Source organism: Cervus elaphus, chromosome 10, assembly GCF_910594005.1.
Source record: "Cervus elaphus chromosome 10, mCerEla1.1, whole genome shotgun sequence".
Classification (NCBI taxonomy): Eukaryota; Metazoa; Chordata; class Mammalia; order Artiodactyla; family Cervidae; genus Cervus; species Cervus elaphus.
This window is the reverse complement of record NC_057824.1, coordinates 35,268,499-35,288,489: the sequence shown is the minus strand read 5'-3', so window position 1 is coordinate 35,288,489 and position 19,991 is coordinate 35,268,499. Positions and strand designations below refer to the sequence as shown.

Below are 19,991 nucleotides of genomic sequence, written 5' to 3'. Positions count from 1 at the left end.
GCTGAAGTCTTTGTGAATGGCTGAAGAGACTTAAAGTGAAAGTGTTAGTCCCTCAGTCGTATGTGACTCTTTTCAACCCCAACAACTGTAGTCCACCAGGCTCCTCTGTCCATGGGATTCTCCAGGCAAGAATACTGGAGTGGGTTGCCATTTCCTTCTCCAGGGGGTCTTCCCAACCCAGGGATTGAACCCAGGTCTTGCGCATTGCAGATAGATTCTTTACCACTGAGCCACCAGGGAAGCCCAGAATCTCCTTCAGTTCAGTTCAGTCGCTCAGTTGTGTCCAACACTTGGCGACTCCATGGACTGCAGCACGCCAGGCCTCCCTACCCATCACCAACTCCCGGAGTTTACTCAAACTCATGTCCATTGAGTCAGTGATGCCATTCAACCATCCCATCCTCTGTCATCCCCTTCTCCTCCCACCTTCAATCTTTCCCAATGTCAGGGTCTTTTCAAATGAGTCAGCTCTTCTCATCAGGTGGCCAAAATATTGGACTTTCAGCTTCAGCATCAGTCCTTCCAATGATATCAGGACTGATTTCCTTTAGGATGGACTGGTTGGATCTCCTTGCAGTCCGAGGGACCCTCAAGAGTCTTCTCCAATACCACAGTTCAAAAGCATCAATTCTTCGGTGCTCAGCTTTCTTTATAGTCCAACTCTAACATCCATACATGACTACTGGAAAAACCATAGCTTTGACTAGACAGACCTTTGTCGGCAAAGTAATGTCTCTGCTTTTTAATATACTGTCTTGCTGAGAAGTGACTTAGCACACATGCAAAATAATTCCCAGGCCCCAAATCAGATAACAGAGGGTGTGCTGTGGACAACGTATTGTTGTTCAATCACTCAGTTGTGTCTGACCTTTGTAACCCCATGGACTGCACTCACCAGGCCTCTCTGTCCTTCACTATCTCCCAGAGCTTGCTCATGACCATTGAATCAGTTATGCCATCCAACCATCTTGTCTTCTGTCATCCCCTTCTCCTCCTGCCTTCAATCTTTCCCAGCATCAGGGTCTTTTCCAATGAGTTGGCCCTTTGCATCAGGTGGCCAAAGTATTGTAGCTCCGCATCAGTCCTTCTAATGAACACTCAGGGTTGGTTTCCTTTACGATTGACTGGTTTGATCTTGCAGTCCAAAGGACAACATATAGTTTTCATTAATCTCATACAGAATTTCCCTGATGTGAATAATGCTATAGATTGAATTCAAATTCACATGCTGAAGCACTAATGTCCATGTGATGGTATTTGAGGTGGGTGCTGTGGGAGGTAATTAGGCTTAGCTGTGGTCCTGAGGGTGCACCCCTCATGATGGGATTAGTGCCCTAAAAGGAAGTGATCAGTGTGCTGTCTCTCCACCCTGTGAGCACAAACAGCATTCTGCAAACCTGGAAGCAGGTTGTCAACAGCACCTTGATCTTGGACTTGCCAGCCTCCAGTGGGAAGTAAACGTCTGTTGTTTAGGCCACTCAACCTTTAGTATTTTGTTGTATCAGTCCAAGTTTACTAAGACAGGTAACAACTGTGTAATTTTCATATAGAAAGGTGCTACAGGCAACAATCTGTGAGATGGAGATGTGTGTGGCTGGATCTATTTTGAAGCTAACATAGCACAGCAAATGTACTTTGAAACTTATATTTTGTGTTTATTTGGGGCAGGATGGGACCTGAATTCCTATGGACACATGCATGCTAAGTCGCTTCCATCATGTCCAATTCTTTGTGAACCTATGGACTGTAGCGTGCCAGGCTCCTTTATCCATGGGATTCTCCAGACAAGAATACTGGAGTGGGTTGCCATCCAGGGGATCTTCCCAACCCAGGGATCGAACCCGCATCTTATGTCTTCTGCATTCGCAGGTGGATTCTTTTAGCACCACCTTAGAAGACCCTAAATTCCTATAGCAACCTCTTATTGCTTCCACTGTTCATCTGGCCATTCAACAAGTATTTATCAGTACTGGTGTGCCAGGCACGAACCTAGGTAAGTGGAGACATGGAAGTGTACAAAGTTCCTGCCTGTATTAGAGGGGTGAAGCAGGTAATGGAGTACAGAGCACTTGAGCTTCAAAGGAAAATTACCCATTATGTAGAGCGCACACCTTTCCCGTGCCTAGCCTTTCCTTCACTGTCCTAGAGATGTCTTACAACTCTGTTAGTTGTAGATAACTGACAGCTATGCAAATAACTCTTGCCTATAAACATGCAAATTGGGGAATTCCCTGGTGGCCCTAGTGGTTAGGACTCCAGGCTTCCACTGCAGCGGGCTGGCATTGGATCTCTGGTCAGGGAATTAAGATCCTTGTAAATCTCACCAAGAGGCCTTAAATGAAAAGGTAAAAAGCAAATGAATAAATATATAAAATGCAAATTAACCGAGCTACTTTTGTGTCTATTTGCACATCTGTTGCAACATTCCTTTATTCTGTATAAATTTGCCCTTTTCCTGACTTCTGTTTTGAACGGATTGTAACTCTGCTTGGTTTCCTCATTTACTTAGCGTTAAATACTTAACATGTGTTCATTTTATAATGTATGAGAATCATGACTTTTTTTTGTGGCGGGGGTGGTGGTGGTGGCGATTATCCTTTGACACAATGAGTAAGTGCCTAGCACGCTCATGGTGTATTCTGGAGAAAATAGAGTACAGAGGTAGGTGGTGGCCCGGAAAGACCGTCCGGAATAAAAATCCTAGCGAATTCGTTATCTGAGACTCAGATTAACGGGGCTCCCTCTATTTTTCTGGCAGGACTTGCGAGGTTGACTTGGCGAATTCTGATCTGGTTGCGAGTCTGGATAACCAGCCCGCGAGGCCGCCTAGCGCTGAGTGGAAGGCTTTCGGCGAGGCTGAGCCCACCTGCCGGGGCCTGCGCGGAGGCGGGACCCGGTCGGTGGGCGTGGCCACGCAGGCCCCGCCCCGTCACGTGCCGGCCCTCGCCTGCCGCGTCGGCAGCCCCGGAACGCTGCAGACGCCGGCGGCTGAAGCGCAGGGGCGGCCGCGGCCTGGGCGGCGGGGGCTGGGCCCATGGCGACGGCGACGGCGGTGGCGGCGGGGGCCGGGGCCGCGGCGGGAGCTGAGTCGGCCGAGGGGCCCCGGGGGCCGACGCCGGCGCTGGAGCTATGGCTCAGTGAGTAGCCGGGGCCGCCTCTCCGCTCGGGCGCAGCGCTCCACGTGAGGCCTCGCTTCCCGCCTCCCTGGGCCTTTCTTCTGAGGCTGGCGGGCGGGCAGGTGGCCTCGGGGAGGCTGGCGCCCGAGGAGGGAGGCAGGGCCCGGCACGGCTGGGAGGATCTCATTGGGGGCCCTGGAGAGGAACCCCAGGAATCTGCCGCGGCTGCGGACCCGAGGCTGGGCGCTCTGCGCCCCCCTGCCCACATCGCGGTGCATAAACACTGTTAACAACATAATGGCTACGGTTTATTGAGCTTCGCTTTTATGCCAAACACTGCTAAAGGGCATTTCAGCCACTGTTAATCCTTATTACGACCCCTAGAGACAGCTTCGGTTACTAACCTCGTTTTAGAGATGAGCACTTTTAGACTTAACTGTGCAACACACCCATCCTCTGGGAAAGAGCTCTCTCTGGCTCCCGACTTTAATGTAAAAGAAGCTCTTTAAACCTTTTGTGCGAGTTCCTTCTGGCCGGACTTTTGTTACTGTCTCATGTAAGACTCTTGACAGTCCTAGGGGTAGTTACTGTCCCTGCGTTACCGATGGGGTCTTGAAATTCCAAGAGAATAAAGCATATACTCCTTATATAGGGCTCTGCCGTATTGGGCTCTGCCGGGTGCTGGGAGTACTAAGATGCCTAAGGCAGAGCCCTTGCTCACAAAGATATATTTAAGTAGGTGATAGCCAATAGTAGCAGCACTTTGTTACGCTAAGGCAAATGGGAGGGATACTGGGGTTTAAGGTGCAGTGGTTGGAGTTGGTTTGTTTACGAGGGGATTGTCTCGAGGGACATAGCATTTGAGTGGACAATGGAGGCGGTAACATTTCAGATGCAGGAAACTACATGTGTAAAAGCTGGGGGAAAGGAGAGTGTGGAGCATTCTGGGAAGAAGGAAGTCTGCTGCAGGAGTGCTATGCCTAAAGAGACTGCATGGCTTACTGGGGCGAGATCTTCAAGGGTCTTGTGGGCTGCAGAAAGAAGTTCAGAGTTTATCCTTGATTTAGTCGGGAGGAGATGTCAGAGCCTGGAACTCTGATCAAGTGTGCATGCATGCTCAGTCTTGCCTCACTCTTTTGCGACCCTGTGGGCTGTAGCCCGCCAGGCTCCTCTGTCCATGGGATTTCCCAGGCAAGAATACTGAGTGGGTTGCTATTTCCTACTCCAGGGGATCTTCCTGTCTCCTGCACAAGCAGGCAGATTCTTTACCACTGTGCCATCTGGGAAGCCTCTCTGATCAAGTACCTCTGTTAAAAGCATCGCCTTGCAGCTGTGTGAAGAGCTGAATTGGTTAGGGATGGGAGAGTCGAGGCAGAGAGTAGATGAAAAGCTCTTCTGGTAGTGTGTCAGGGCTGAAGTACAAAGGTATTGGGATGGAGAGTAGAAATAATTAGCTCGTTGGATCAGCAGCCTTAATGCATCAGGATAGAGGCAGGGGACCAGAGGGATCTAGGTTGGACTGCAGGTTTCAGGCTTAGGTAACTGATTGGTTACAGTTGCTTCACTTGCTGAGTTTACGGTGCTTGTGGCACAAAGAGAAGCTCTTTGGGCAGTTGGTTGGCTCCAGAGAGGGTAAGAACTGGAGGTCAACTTGAGACCTTCAGTTCATTAGCAGTGAGCTTGTCTGTGCGCATTAGGAAGAACAGAGTTTGCGCATGGAGCATGGAGAATCTCAACATGGAAGAAGCAGGATTCGGGGAGGGGGGGTGCTGGGGTGGGAAAGCAGGGCTGAGAGAAGGTGGAGCCTGCAGGCTGCTGGGAGGCGGGGAGCCGCGGGTCTCTAAGGAAGGTATAGTTGGTAGGTGGTTTTGCTGCTGAGAAAGAGAAGGAAGATGAGGGAACTGAAAGATTACTGAGTTATCTCAGTGTTAAACGGTGGGGACAGAAAGAAGGTGGTTGACTAGGAGGCAGTGGAGTTGCAAAAGTCAAGTGGGCTGGGTTAGAGACCAGCCAGCCGCTGACCCACGTGGGGGAGAAAAAGGGAACTAAGACTTTAGGAGGGGGTCCTTAAGCTCCAGCTGTTTTAGGCCATTGTGGTCCCAAAGTGCTGAAATCTTCCAGTTGTTCGGGTAGGGCTAGAACCTATACCAACAGCACAGACCCCCTTCCCAGTCCGGCAACCAAAAATGCCTCCAGACATTCCCAGATATGCCCTGGGACAGAGGACCCACCTCTTCCCCTCTGCACTGAGATCCTCTGAGCTTGGGCTTTGGAGTGTTGAGTGGATTTCAGAAATGTATCTTGTAGTCTTTGTGGCTGTTCGGTTTCCACCTGCCTGCCCCTGCCCGCCGTAGGAATAGAGAAAGTAAACTGTTGAACCAGACTTGTGGGTACTGGGGCACAGTGGAAGTGGTACGTGGATGGACGTGCGCTAGAGAGGCTGGTGGTGGGGCAAGGACTGGAGTGTAGTTGAAGGAGAGTCCCTGAGTCTAGGCTGGATGGAGAAGGAAGTCACTCCAGGGGCCCATGAAGACCCCAGAGCTCATCTCGCTGACGGGTCTTAGCGCAGCAAGCAAGGCAGCTGTGTCCCTAAGGCTGGAATGTAATAGCATGCCCCCCCTGTGGCTCAGATGGTAAAGAATATGCCTGCAATGCATAAGACTCAGGTTCGATCCCTGGGTCAGGAAGATCCCCTGGAAAAGGAAATGGCAACCATTCCAGTATTCTTGCCGAGAGAATCCCATGGAGAGAGGACCCTGATGGGCTACAGTCCGTGGGGTCCTAAAGAGTCGAACACGCCTGAGTGACTGACAGCTTGGGGTTGTGAGGATCAGGGGAGTTCGTGCATCTAAAGTACACGGAACAGTGCCTGTGCGCAGTGTTAGCTGTTATCATCACTAGTCTTCTTAGTGAGAGTGGCAGAAAACGAACTCATACTGTTTGCCAGAAAAGGAAAAACATCGGACCTGGAATTGGGAAGGAGTAGTTCCCCAAAGGAACGCCAGGAACCTGTTTCACCAGAAGCTCAAGCTTTAAAAATACAAGTAGCAGCTTCTGGGGGTTTTGCAGCACCCCCCCCCCCCCCCCAACACACACACACTTAGTTTATTTTGGGCGTTGTTCCACATGACTGCATTTAGAGCTGCCACCTCCTTGTTAATGAAAAGCCTCCTGTGCCCGGTGGCACGGGGTGCTATACTTGATTTAACCAGCGGGGTCTTGAGCTATTAACAGCATCGCTGGGGCCTCTTGGTCTCAGCTCTGCTAGTGCTGCCAGGAAGGCACTAGCTTAGCTGGATGCTCTGTAATCTTCTTCCATCTACTTGGACCTCCTCCCAGGTGATAAGTCCTGTCTTCCAGCCTCACTTTTCTGCCTCCCTCGGGGATGAGAGTGGTGTGGATTTCGGATCTATTTATATTCTCCCAGCTTCTCTAGGACTGAGCCGATGCTCTATCTTGGACCCATCATTCCTACGGTGGATCTTGGCCTTTCAGCACTGCTTGATGTCAGGGGTGGCGTGTATCTGCCCCACGCGGTGAGCAGTGCATGCTCACTGCTGAAGGATTGAGTTTTAAGTGTTCTCAAGGTGACTGCTTCCCCACAGCTCTAGGGCCCCCCTGACCAGCACAGGCTGCTCTTAACGCCAGGGTCATGACCCTGGGGGTGGGGTGGTGGCCGACGTGAGATGATTTGGCTTTTGAATTAGTCACTGTTACATGAACCATTCAGGGAATTCCCTGGCAGTCTAGTGGTTGGGATTTAGTGTTTTCCCCGCTGTGACCTGGGTTCAATCCCTGGTCGGGGAACTGAGATTCTGCAGACTCACAGCAGGCTCCCTAACCTCCCTGCCCCAGCCCCGGGGTGGGGGTGCATTTCACTCAGAGCTGGAGGGTTCGACTGTCTTTTTTTTTTTTTAATTTTTAAAAATTTAAAAATTTTAAAAAATCCTCTGGGAATTATTGTCTCTGGACCCGCTCAAGGCCACTGGAATAGCTTGGCAGAATGGAATTAGGTGTTTGGAGACCCAGTTATTTCAGAACTGGAGTAGCCATCTCCTGGTGTCAGCAGTATGTCCAGCCAACTGGCCAGGCTTTGCGTAGTGAAAGATGAATCATTCGTTCATGAGTAGATATCCTTGCTGATGACTGTCTAGGCTGGGGTGTGGGAAGGTGAATGAGACAGGCCTCCTTCCTGCCTTAGGGAGCTGATAACTTAGTGGTAAAAAGGTCAAAGAACCTAGTTCCCAAAAGAGGCCCTGTCTTTGTCAGAGAACTGAAGACTTATATTTGGGCCCTGGAACTGGGCAGACTTGAGATTTTTTGTCATTTTCCCGTTTTGTGACTGGGCAGATTTCTTCATCTATAAAATGCTGAGCTAACGTTAGTACCAGCTTCAGTTTTCTGAGGATTACAGGAAAGGGATGCTAGGAAAGCACTCAGCGTCATGTCTGACACAAAGCAAGTTCTTAAAAAACAAAGTGTGTGTGTGGGGGGAGCAGCAGCTCTGACTATTATTGTTATTTGGGAGCTGTGAAAAACCTTGAGGGAATCCTTATGATATAGATATAGCAAATAAAAACGCTTACTTTATAGTGCTTTTTGCTGCTTTGCCTTGGTTATGGGTTTAGAACATTATTTAAGCTTGTAAAGTTTTTTATTCCCTTCCTTCCTTTGGAAAACCTGGTGACTTGGTGGTAGGGGAGGAGGGAGAGAGCTGGATTCTGCTTGGTAAACAGGGTCCTGCTTGCTCTTCTCTGCCGCTGGGTCATAGAGCATGGGTCCCCAACCCCCGGGCCACAAACCGGTACCGGTCAGGTTGCAACAAGTAAGGAGCCAGGCTTCACAGTAGGAGGTGAGCGGCGGGTGAGCCAGTGAAGCTTCAGCTGTTAATATTTGCAGCTGCTCCCCATCATTATTACTGCTTGAGTTCCACCTCCTGTCAGATTAGTGGTGGTATGAGATTCTCATATGGGTGCAGACGGTAAATGTAACGCCTTTGAATTATCCTGAAACCACCTCCCCCACCCCACCCCCTCCTCGTCTGTGGAAAGATTATTTTCCATGAGACTGGTCCCTGGTGTCCAAAACGTTGGAGAACTGCTGTCACAGAGTCGTGTGTTGAGGTCTGAAAGTCTTTGAGGTGTCAAGCTTGACCTTGTTGTGAACTGAAGCTTTATAAAGTTTTAATGATACAGAAAGAAGTAGTTCAGATGAGTCAGATCTCCTTTTTTCATTAATTTTTATTGGAGTCTCGTTGCTTTACAGTGTTGTGTGAGTTTCTGCTGCAGCCAAGTGAATCAGTTATGCATATACATATATCCTCTCTTCTTTAGATTTCCTTCCCTTTAGGTCACCACAGAGCATTGAGTTAGAGGTCCCTGTACGGTAGAGTCAGATCTCCTTAATCAGATTCTTGAGCATCACTGCTTTCAGTTTATTTTCTGAGTAATTATTTTGTGCCTATGCCTAAGGCACTGTACCACGCATTATAGGAAACGCAGTGCTTCTACCTTGAACAGACTTGAAGTTTAAGTGTACTAAGTCGTGTACATATTTTTAAAGGAAAACGCAGAGACTGTTACAAGATTGTCTGTCTTTTCTTGATCACTTAATGTTTGCTGCTACACTGAGTATTTCAGACACTATCTTTTTTTAAGATTCGTTTATTTATTTGTTACACTGGGTCTTCAATGCTGTTTGCAGGCTTTTTCTAGTTGTGGAGCTACTCTGGTCGCGGTGTAGGGACCTCTCATTGCAGTGGCTTCTCTTGTTGTGGGGCATGGGCTTCAGTAGTTGCAGGATGTGAACTCAGTAGTTGTAGGCAGATGGAGTCCTAACCAGTAGACCACCAGGGAAGCCCTAGACACTATCTTTTAAAAATCTCATGACTATCCCACACGGAAGGTACTGTTTTCCTTATTTTATAGTTGAGGAAACTGGGGCTCTGAGAGCCCAATGGCATGTAGCTAATAAAGGATGGAGCTGGAGATTCCCATCCTAAAAAAGCAGGTAGGATGTGGGTCTTCTGAGATGGAAGAGATGGCTTCTGTTTTGTGGGGGTGGGTGATAGAAAGATTAAGAAAGTCCTTATGAAGTGGCATTTGAATTGGGATTCGACGGGTGAATAGCATTTTGAGAGGTGGAACATAGAGAAAGAGCTTTGAGGAGGAAAAAAGGTGAGGAGCATGGGGAAGTTGATAACCTGATTCCTTTGCTTTTCTTGTTGTCTCTGTTCACTTAGGGTGGGGCTGGTGGGTGGGAAGGTGGGGGATTGAGTACCTGTCCTTTGAATCTCATTGTTGAGCTAGAGGCACACGACTTCCACGTGACATAAAAGTGACTACTGTCTGGAAAGGTAAACTCTAGTTGACTGTGGAGTCTTTTTTTTTTTTTTTTTTTATTAGTTGGAGGCCAATCACTTCACAACATTTCAGTGGGTTTTGTCATACATTGATATGAATCAGCCATGGATTTACACGTATTCCCCATCCCGATCCCCGCTCCCACCTCCCTCTCCACCCGATTCCCCCTGGTCCTCCCAGTGCACCAGGCTGGAGCACTTGTCTCATGCATCCCACCTGGGCTGGTGATCTGTTTCACCATAAATAGTATACATGCTGTTCTTTTGAAATATCCCACCCTCACATTCTCCCACAGAGTTCAAAAGTCTGTTCTGTATTTCTGTGTCTCTTTTTCTGTTTTGCATATAGGGTTATCGTTACCACCTTTCTAAATTCCATATATATGTGTTAGTATGCTGTAATGTTCTTTATCTTTCTGGCTTACTTCCCTCTGTATAAGGGGCTCCAGCTTCATCCATCTCATTAGGACTAGTTCAAATGAATTCTTTTTAATGGCTGAGTAATATTCCATGGTATATATGTACCACAGCTTCCTTATCCATTCGTCTGCTGATGGGCATCTAGGTTGCTTCCATGTCCTGGCTATTATAAACAGTGCTGCGATGAACATTGGGGTGCACGTGTCTCTTTCAGATCTGGTTTCCTCAGTGTGTATGCCCAGAAGTGGGATTGCTGGGTCATATGGCAGTTCTATTTCCAGTTTTTTAAGAAGTCTCCACACTGTTCTCCATAACGGCTGTACTAGTTTGCATTCCCACCAACAGTGTAAGAGGGTTCCCTTTTCTCCACACCCTCTCCAGCATTTATTGCTTGTAGACTTTTGGATAGCAGCCATCCTGACTGGCGTGTAATGGTACCTCATTGTGGTTTTGATTTGCATTTCTCTAATAATGAGTGATGTTGAGCATCTTTTTATGTGTTTGTTAGCCATCTGTATGTCTTCTTTGGAGAAATGTCTGTTTAGTTCTTTGGCCCATTTTTTTGGCTGTGCGGGGTCTTCATTGCTGCATGAGCACTTTGACTAGTTGTGGTGAGTAGGGGCAGCTCCTCAGTTGCAGCGTGCAGACTTCTCATTGCGGTGATTTCTCTTGTCATGGAGAACAGGCTTTAAGTACATGGGCTTCCTTAGTTATGGTTCCTGGGCTCTAGAGCACAATCTCAGTAGTTGCACAGGCTTAGCTGCTCTGCAGCATGTGGGATCTTCCCGGACCAGGGATCGAACCTGTTTCCCCTGCACTGGGAGGTGGATTCTTAATCACTGGACCACCAGGAAAGCCCCTGTAGACTCTTAAGTAATCAGAAGGGAGGAGAATTAGTCAGGGCTGGAGCAGTGGAGGAGGCTTTTGGGAGCAGATGGAGATTCAGAATGACCTTGAGAATGGATAGAGAAGAGAGAAATGGACATTTAGGCAAAAGGAATAGTGTCAGAAGTATGACCATAAGAATTACTTGCAGAGTTTGAAAGAGCTTCTCTGTCAGGACCACTGAGAAGTTTCATTGGAGAGGCGGGTGGTCCAGGATAAGCTGGACAGTGGGGAGTAGGGGAAATGTTATGAAAGGGCAGGACAAAGACAGTCTCAGCAACTACTTTATGAGAGTGTGGCTTGTTTCAGTTGGAAGGCCAGGCCTATGGAATGGGCATCCTTGCTGGGACAGGGATTCTAGGCGGCAGCAGTGGGAGGGGAGGAAGAAGCTGCTACCATCTAGCACCAGGAAAGAGTCACACAAAGATTCCAGGAACTCAGGGATTGCCCCTTAGGCCTTCTGATAAGCCCCCTTTCTCCAGGTGTTTCCTGCTCTGGGCTGTGCCCTGGTACGCTTCATGCTACATATCCTGATTTCATACAAATACCAGTGTTCAGTGGGGGAGACCCTGGTGTGACTGGATCTGGGTTCCTTGGGCATATGTGGATGGTAGCAGAGAGAAACGGCATTCTGAGGACCGAAGGCAAGGAGGTCCTCTTGTCAGACAGGATAAGCCCCTGACATGGAGAAGCTGCTTAGGTAGGACAGAGGATTTCAGTGAGTGGAGGCTCAGGTTTCGGCCTGTTACTTCGGGGACATGGTGGGAGCTGCTCAGGGCTTCACTGTAAGTTCTGGTCTTCCTGTCACATGGCTGAGAAGCTTCCAGGTTCTTGGCGTTCCCTGGTGGTCCAGTGGTTAAGAATCCACCTGCCAGTGCAGGGAACATGAGTTCAATCCTTGCTCTGGGAAGATTCCACATGCCATGGAGCAGCCAAGCCCACATGCTACATCTTGAGAAAGCCCAGTGCAGCCAAAAAGATGAAAATAAAAAATAAAAAAGAAGCTTGCAGGTTGTAGCCTATGCATAGATACTGGCCTGTGCCTGTCCTTGTTGCAGGGCCACGGTGGGGGGTCAACACCGGCATGAAGAAGGTGCACGTAAGCCAACCCCTGCACTGGGAATGGAGCCCCTTTCAGGACAGTAGCTTGTTAACCTGTTTGCTCGTTCATGCGGTCAGCAGTCCCTGAGTCATGGGCCATACCCGTGCCTGACAATGACGAGTACTGTTGACCACCCGCCCCTAGCTGTCTGCTTGCTGGGTCCCATCCTCGGGAGGTGTGATATCACAGTCCTTGGCTGTTGTCCTATTTGAGGGGTGGAGATGTGGAGAGGGGTGGAGATGTGGAGAGGTTTGTATGTTTCCCTTTATTATCCTTCAGTTTTACTTTTTATTTCCTTGACAGATAAAGCCACAGACCCAAGCATGTCAGAACAGGATTGGTCAGCTATCCAGAATTTCTGTGACCAAGTGAACACTGATCCCAATGGGTAAGGTGACATCACACACACACCCTGCACCTACAGGCACCTCAGACTGTGCGTGCCTCTGTTTCTCAGGACTGTTTTACATAGCTCAGGCTTTGTTTCCTTTTTTCCTCCCTCCATGATCTATTGAGTATGTTATTTTTCTAGAAATCGCAAATTCATGTAGTTTTCCTAAAAAAAAAAGTTTGTAGCGCAATTATTTTAAAATTTTAAAATAATTTTTATGAAACATTACTGCTGAGGAGCTCTCTGAATGTTAGGGATAGAATGTAGCCAGGGTACATAGTAATGTGAAAGATCAGTATGCTCTTATTGAAAATTTTTTTTCATTCGAAGATTATACTATATTTAGCAGCATGTTTCTGAATGTCCCTATCAGAGCCACAGTAGATGCTTTTGTTGTTGTTTAATCACTAAGTTGTGTCTGACTCTTTTTCGACCCCATGTAGCCCACCAGGCTCCTCTCTCCATAGGATTCCCCAGGCAAAAATACTGGAGTGGATTGCTATTTTTTTATCCAGGGGATCTTCCCAACCCATGGATTAAACCTGCATCTCCTGCATTGCAGGCGAACTCTTTACTACTGAGCCACCAGGGAAGCTTGTTAAGCTAATTTAAATACAGTCTTTTTTTAAGAAAAAGCAGAGGAAGAGAGGTTAAGATTTTATTGAATTTGGTTTCTGAAGTGTCTGAATGGGAACTTTTTTCCCCACCTATTTTTTGGCCATGAAGCACAGCCAGCAGGATTTCAGTTCCCCAACCAGGGATCAAACTGCCCCCTGCAGTGGGAGTGTGGTGTCTTAACCACTGGACCGCCAGGGAAGTCCCCTGGATAGGAACTTAAGGAATGAGTCAGTTATCCAGATATTTTATCTCCATGTTGCTGAATATTCATTTTGAAAGGAACAGGAAGTTTGATTACATTTTCTGCTCCAGGGTTGACTGAGCAGTTCTCAAATGACACATAGGGTCTGTGCTGCTCTAGACCAAGTACGTACAGGTCTGGGAGCTGTAGGGGTAGGTGGACTGGGGAGAGGATGGTGTGTTCTGGAAGCGTAGCTGTGAGATGTGGGGGTGGCTGGGAGCCGACCTGCTTCGGGGGCTCATGCGTGGTCATGTGCAGTCACATCCTATCTCTGCTCTGGGACCCAGGCTCCTGGGGGAGAGGGGAATTGACCGAGCACACTCAGCCAGACCAGTTAGTATGTTCCTCTCTGCCCAGAGTCTTTGTTTTCCCTTAGCTCAACCCATGCACCCTGGCTGCTGGCCCACAAGATCCAGTCTCCGCAAGAGAAAGAAGCTCTTTATGCCTTAACGGTGAGTTTGGCTTGCCCCTTGGCCTTAACTCTCCTGTCCTAGCTAGGAGAGCATTTCAGTGTGGGAAGGAGCCTCTGAGAGGGTCACCTTCCCTGGCCTTGAGAAGGCAGGCTAGAGGGAGTTCTGGGCTCAGATTGCCCCATTCTAGATCTGTTCCTGGAGAGTAGCAGGAAGGAAAAGAAGGTTTTATTTCCTTTTGCCTTTGTTAGACCAGGGCTGGCAAGGTCAAGTGCCCTCAGGGCCAGACTGGTGACATAAGTGAGTGAACCACCTACGGGAGGAACCAAAGAACCAGAGAGACCACGTCCAGTCTAAAGAGGGCAGCTACACAGCAGGACCCGCTGGCTATTGCCGGGGATGAGTTTGGGCCCAGTGTTGCTAGAACTTCCTGTTTAAGAGAAACCGGAAATCCAGATGATGTCTCAGAATTTTTCAGTATCAGTGACTGATTTGAAATGTTAATGGTGTGGACCTGAGAAAACATTTACAGGCCCAATTTGTCACTTGAATGCCAGCAGGTAACCCTTAGTTTGACAGTTCTTGAGTATTCCATGTCTGATTTCCGCCTCTAAGAGAAAGAAAGAAGTGATTCTCTGACCAGTTTCACCTGCCCAAAGGGTCTCCATGAAAGGTGGGGTGACCTCAGAGTCCCCCACTGAATGGTTTTCTGGGCACAAACCTGTCAATTACAACAAGAGCAAGCAAGTGCTTTTTTACTTAATCTGAAAGTCTCACCCTTTCTCCCAAACTTTAGTGTCCTCAGTCTTGAGCCATGGTTCCAGCAAATACTTAGCAGGTTTGGAATGAGCTCTGGAGCCAATGGCTTCCCCTTCTCATGGGGCTCCTGTGTCTGTGCAGGTGCTGGAGACGTGTGTGAACCACTGTGGAGAGAAGTTCCACAACGAGGTGGCCAAGTTCCGCTTCCTGAACGAGCTCATCAAAGTGCTGTCCCCAAAGGTGAGCGCCCTGGGCCTGGCCCCTCTCTGTGCCACTCACTGTGGGTGTCACTGAGACCTCAAAGGTTAAGAGCTCGGCCCTACCTAGACCACATCCACTTCAGACACCCGTCATGTGTCTTGGGGATCCCCAGGCTACTTGCACTTCTGCCCGACCAGCTACTAGTTCAGAGGTTCCTCTGACCCCCTCTGCTAGGTTGCCTAATTCACTGGATGGAAAGATTCACAGAACTATACAGGAAAGCACTATGCTTAATAATATCCGTTTATTTTAAAGGATATAAATGAGATACATAGGCCAAGATCTTGAGGGTGAAGGGGAAGCATTTCCGCATGGTGTCTTCTGTGGAACCTGAGCACACCACCCTCCCAGCACATCTTACGTTCAACCAGAAAGCTCTCTGGACCTGGTGGTTGGAGTTTTTATCTGGAGTTACCTGGGCACTATTGAGTTAATCAGTGGCCACATGGTTGAACTCAACCTCCCTCCTCTTGTGGGGGTCAGGATGGGGCTGAAAGTTCCAATCCTCTAATCACATGGTCAGTCCCTCCCTTGAAACTAGGTGTCCACCAGGAATGTTTCGAATAAGCTTGGGTATAGTCCCTGGGGGGGACTTGTAAGTAACAAAGACCTTCCTATCACTTAGGAATATTCCAAGGGTCTTTGAAGTTCTGTGCCAGGAGGAACTGAGGAGAAGGGTCACATATTTTGGAAACTATATATATAAGTATTCTTTTATTTATGAGGATTAATAAATCCTTTTATTGATTTTAAGAGGATCTTTCATTGGTGGTAGTATTGATTTTCCCCTGTGCTGTGTCTTGGTTGTGGCGAGCAGGGGCTCCTCTCTGCTTGCGGTGTGCACACGTCTCATTGTGGGGCTTCTCTCGTTGCAGAGCACGGGCTCCAGGGCGGACAGGCTTCAGTAGTTGCATCGTGTGAACTCAGTCATTGTGGCTCACAGGCTTAGTTGCCCCGTGGCATGTGGGATCTTCCCTGGGCAGGGATCAAACCCGTGTTCCCTGCATTGGTGGGCAGATTCTTAACTGCTGGACCACCAGGGATTTCCTAAGAGGATCTTTTAAGAAATAATGATTCAAAACATTTTGAGTTTCAGCAATTCCTTTCACTTTACCTTATTTTCATTCCAAATATATTTTTACTCAACACTCAAAAAAATGAGTGCCCCCAGTGTCTCTAACCTAGGCCAACATATGGTGGGGTTTAATTTTAGTGGCTTTGGAGGTTGACTCCTTGAAGCTCAGAAAGAGTTCTGGGGCTGGGTGCCAGATAATTTGTCCTATCACTGTGCCTCACCTCCCAACCAACCTTGAGTGGTTCGCTTCTCAGCTGCCATCTCTTCAGTGATACTGTGGGCTGGACAGTCTACTAATGAAACTGCCCAACTCAGATGGGATTTGAACCCAGCCAAAACTTAGATTGAGACTTGAACCTGTGGGCTGGGATTAAAACCCACTGTCTCTCTCTTTTTTTATTTTCAAATTTGACTACACCAGCTCTTAGTTGTGGTATGTGGAATCTAGTTCCTTGACTGGGGATAGAACTCAGGCCCCTTGCACTGAGCATGGAGTCTTAGCTACTGGACCACCAGAGAAGCCCCCACTGTCTTTTAATTACAATCCGGACTTACTGAAGCTCAGATTCTTTTTGTTTGTTTTAATTTTTTTTACACCAAAAACATTTTGTAATGAGGTATACCCGGTTAACAATGTTGTGATAGATTCAGGTGAACAGCAGAGGGACTCAGCCCTACACATACATGCATCCATTCTCCCCAAAACCCCACTCTCATCCGAGCTGCCACATGACATTGTGAGGCTCAGGTTCTTCCTGTCTCAGCACAGAAGGGATTCAGCAAGAGGCAAAGTATAGATAAGTAGATTTATTAATATAGAATGCTTGTGAGGGTTGCAAGTGGGCAGGCAAGGGGGCTCTGTCCTATGAACTAAGTGGGAAAACAGATTTGTTTGTAGAGAGATGCATTCCATAGATAGAATGCAGGCTGTCTCAGAAGATGAGAGTAGCCCTTAAATATGGGGTAGTTAGTTTTTGTGGGCTCAGTAATTTCATAGGGTAACAAGTGGGAGGATTAGTCCAACTATTTTGCAAAAGGTGGGATAGAGATTTCCAGGCTTTTTATGGTCAGGTTTGGGACTGTCATGGCTGTGTGTGTGTTGTTAGCTGATGTATCATAATGAGCGTGTAATAAAGCTCAAGGTCTACTAGAAATCGAATCTTACCACCATCTTGCGCCTAATCACTTCTGACCAGTTTATGTTGTGTCCTGAACATCTGTGTCATTCTTTGAAGGTTTGTCCTGCCACCCTCTCCCCTGTCTCGATAAGGCCCTTCAGCTCAGTAATTCCCTTTCCTTTTTATCTTCAGTACCTAGGCTCCTGGACTACAGAAAAAGTTAAAGGAAGAATCATTGAAATACTCTTCAGTTGGACAGTCTGGTTTCCAGAGGACATCAAGATCCGAGATGCTTATCAGATGCTAAAGAAGCAAGGTCTGACTACATTGCATTCCCTTCCCACAGTGGTTGTTCCTTCTTGCTTTTCGGTACAGTTTGTCATTTTGGGGTGAAAGCTGGAGATCTTGTGTCCAGTAGATACAGTAATCGAGGCTGATGCAAGTCATTTCAATCCCTGAAAGTGGGCAGGCCTTTCCGACTGGTTAGCAGGAGTTGGGGCTTCCCTGATAGCTTAGTTAGTAAAGAATTGGCCTGTAGAGCAGGAGACCCCGGTCCAATTCCTGGGTCAGGAACGTCTGCTGGAGAAGGATAGTCTACCCACTCCAGTGTCCTTGGGCTTCCCTTGTGGCTCAGCTGGTAAGGATTCAGCAGGAGTTGAGCTGGGTTTGAGATGGTTGTTGCTATAGTTACCCTTACTATACCAGGTTTCAGATTCCTTTGGTGTTGGCTTGTGTTTGAGGTGGGGGCTGATCGCCTAGAGAGTTTCTCACAATATCTACTCTGCTCTCAGCTTTGGGTCTTCCTCTTGCTCTGCATTTCAGAAGAGTTCTTATTCCATTGCCTGTCCTGACAGTAGACCCTTATTACTTGTTCCTTGATGCCCTTCGCCTGGCGCTAGTGGTGGTTCTGTTCTGATTAAGCCTCGGTCTTAGGAAGGCCTGTGTCCCTGGTCTTGGACGGACTTGTCTGTGATCCTGTTCCACCCCATCTCGGGCTGGGGCCAGGACACGTTGCAGTCTCTCCCGCAGGGGTGCAGGCTTTTCTGTTCTTTTTTTCCAGCTGCCGTAGGTTTTCACCACTCTTCTAAGGACCGCAGGTGCGTTGTCCTTCCCCCGGCAGTGTGAGGCTTCTCTCTGAGGAGAGAAGGATTTCGGTGGGCCCTCAGGCCTTTCCCATTCTCTTTTTGTGACACCCTTGGAGAATGAGCCTGTTCCTCTTGTGAAGTGAGCTCCAGAGTGTGTCCTGGGAGTCCACATTCCTTTTCTCTCAGGCTCTGTGGGAGGAACCGGATTTAGGATGGGCTATTTTTTTTCCCCTGTCACGTGCACCCAGTATTTTTATGAGTATCAAAGGTCCTGCACTAATTTCTGGGCCCTGAGGGGTTGTATACCTGCATAAAGTGGTCAGTATTTGTACAGTGTGGGGACCATAGACTGCTGGTCTCAGGGTCTGCCTCTTCTCTGATCTAGTTGCCTCTGACCATCCCCGGCTTGGGATTCTCCCAGGAGAGGATGCAGAGCCTTGATCACGCCCTGGGTGTTTCCCTTGAAGGTCGCTGACAGTGTCTTCCTGTTGGGAGATCAGGAACCAGGGGTTTCTGGACTTTATACTGGATCTTGCTGAAGTCAGCAAGTATTTATATCAGCATATCCATGAATTGGATTTTTTTAGGAATCATAAAGCAAGACCCTAAACTTCCAGTGGATAAAATCTTGCCCCCACCTTCTCCCTGGCCCAAGAGCTCCATCTTTGATGCTGATGAAGAAAAGTCAAAGGTAAGGAGCTTCTGCCTGACCGTGGAGGCCAACCTGGAGTCTCAGCCGACCTCTTCTTTGAGGGACTCCTCTCCAGTACCCTTTGATCTGAACTAGCAGGTGGGGAGGTGGGGTGAGTTCTCTGGAGCAGAGAGAGGTGTCGTAGGGTCTGTATGTCTTCTTCATGGACAGGTCAAATAAGTGACCTGTTCTTTGGGTCTTCCACCTTATCCGTTCAGTGTTCCCAAGGGAAAGAAGGTACGAAAGGCCAACCCTAGTGGGTAGTGTGGGGGGTCGGTCATATCCAGAGTGTGTGTGGTGTTGGGGGAGGGGAGTGGGGAGGAAAGCATGGGTTGCACGTTGGCTCAGATCAAAAGAAAAAGCATCCATAAGGCCGATGTCACCCGTTTTCCTTCCGTTCCTGCCTCCCAGTATTGCTGCTCCTCAGACATCATTAAGGACAGGGGAGGGAAAAGCAAGGTGGTCCAAACCTAGGCTAAGACTCGGGGATAATTCCAGGGTACCTCCAAAAGGTGGCAGTGCTTTTGGTCATTACTGTTCTTGGTCGCTGACGAGGTCTGGCGAGTGTAGGATCAGGAAGGCTGTAGTCCGAGGATGGGTCTCTTCGGGTACCCTCTGCCTTCCAGCCGCACCTGTCAGCTGTCCTCTTCCCTTGGATCTAGGTGCTCGCTGTGGGCAGGATGAGCAGGGCAGTGCTAGGTTCTGGGCGGCTTTCTCTCTGGCTGCTCTCCTGTGGGGGCCTCAGGAGGAGCAGGGGAGGAGGTGTGGCGTGGACTCCTGAGAAAGTCAGTCTGATGTCAGCTTGGGCCAGCTGCTTAGACACTGCGGTGCTCAGAAAGATGGCTCTCCATCTTTCTTGCCATCCATCCAATGAAGAGTGAGTGCATGTCAGGCATTCTGCTAGGCATTGGGAGCAACGTGGATGAGATTCTCGAGGTCTCTCACATCAGAGTATGTGGTCTAAGGCTGCCTCAGCACTGCTGATGTCGTGGGCCAGTTAACTTCCTTGTTGGGGGCTGTCACGCACTGGGAGGTGGGGTGTATAGGTGGCCCTGACCTCTACCCGCTGGATGTCAGAACTGCCCCCAGTTGTGACCACCGACAATGTCTGCAGACTTGGCCAGATGTCTCCTGGGACATCCATGTCCATTCCCGTTGAAACACCAGTGTTCTTTGGGGAATGTCAGAATTGTTAAATTATCGCATCATCGTGAGGATTTGGTAAGGTAATGCGTTTAAATGTGCGAGTTGTTGTGACGGGTAATTCTGCTGTTGCTTGTGCTATTGCTCTGGGCCATCTGACCGGGGAATTAATTTCACCGAGTCTTGTTCTCTCTCCAGCTTTTGACAAGGCTTCTGAAGAGCAACCATCCTGAGGATCTTCAGGCTGCAAACCGGCTGATCAAGAATTTGGTCAAGGAGGTGGGCATTTTCTAGGGGGTTCTGCAGAACCAGCAT

At 48.5% G+C, this 19,991-nt stretch overlaps 1 protein-coding gene across 1 annotated transcript in view; it reads left to right on the top strand.

Annotated features, from left to right (window-relative positions):
• Positions 1–2,952: 2,952 nt before the first annotated feature.
• GGA2 (golgi associated, gamma adaptin ear containing, ARF binding protein 2) overlaps positions 2,953–19,991 on the top strand; it is a 30,094-nt gene continuing 13,055 nt past the window's right edge. Inside the window, exons 1-7 of the mRNA XM_043914518.1 lie at positions 2,953–3,137; positions 12,188–12,272; positions 13,511–13,586; positions 14,445–14,543; positions 16,950–17,073; positions 18,430–18,533; positions 19,875–19,955. Of these exons, the coding sequence (XP_043770453.1) occupies positions 3,035–3,137; positions 12,188–12,272; positions 13,511–13,586; positions 14,445–14,543; positions 16,950–17,073; positions 18,430–18,533; positions 19,875–19,955 (672 nt within the window). The 5' untranslated portion in view covers positions 2,953–3,034. The remainder of the gene's footprint in view (positions 3,138–12,187; positions 12,273–13,510; positions 13,587–14,444; positions 14,544–16,949; positions 17,074–18,429; positions 18,534–19,874; positions 19,956–19,991) is intronic.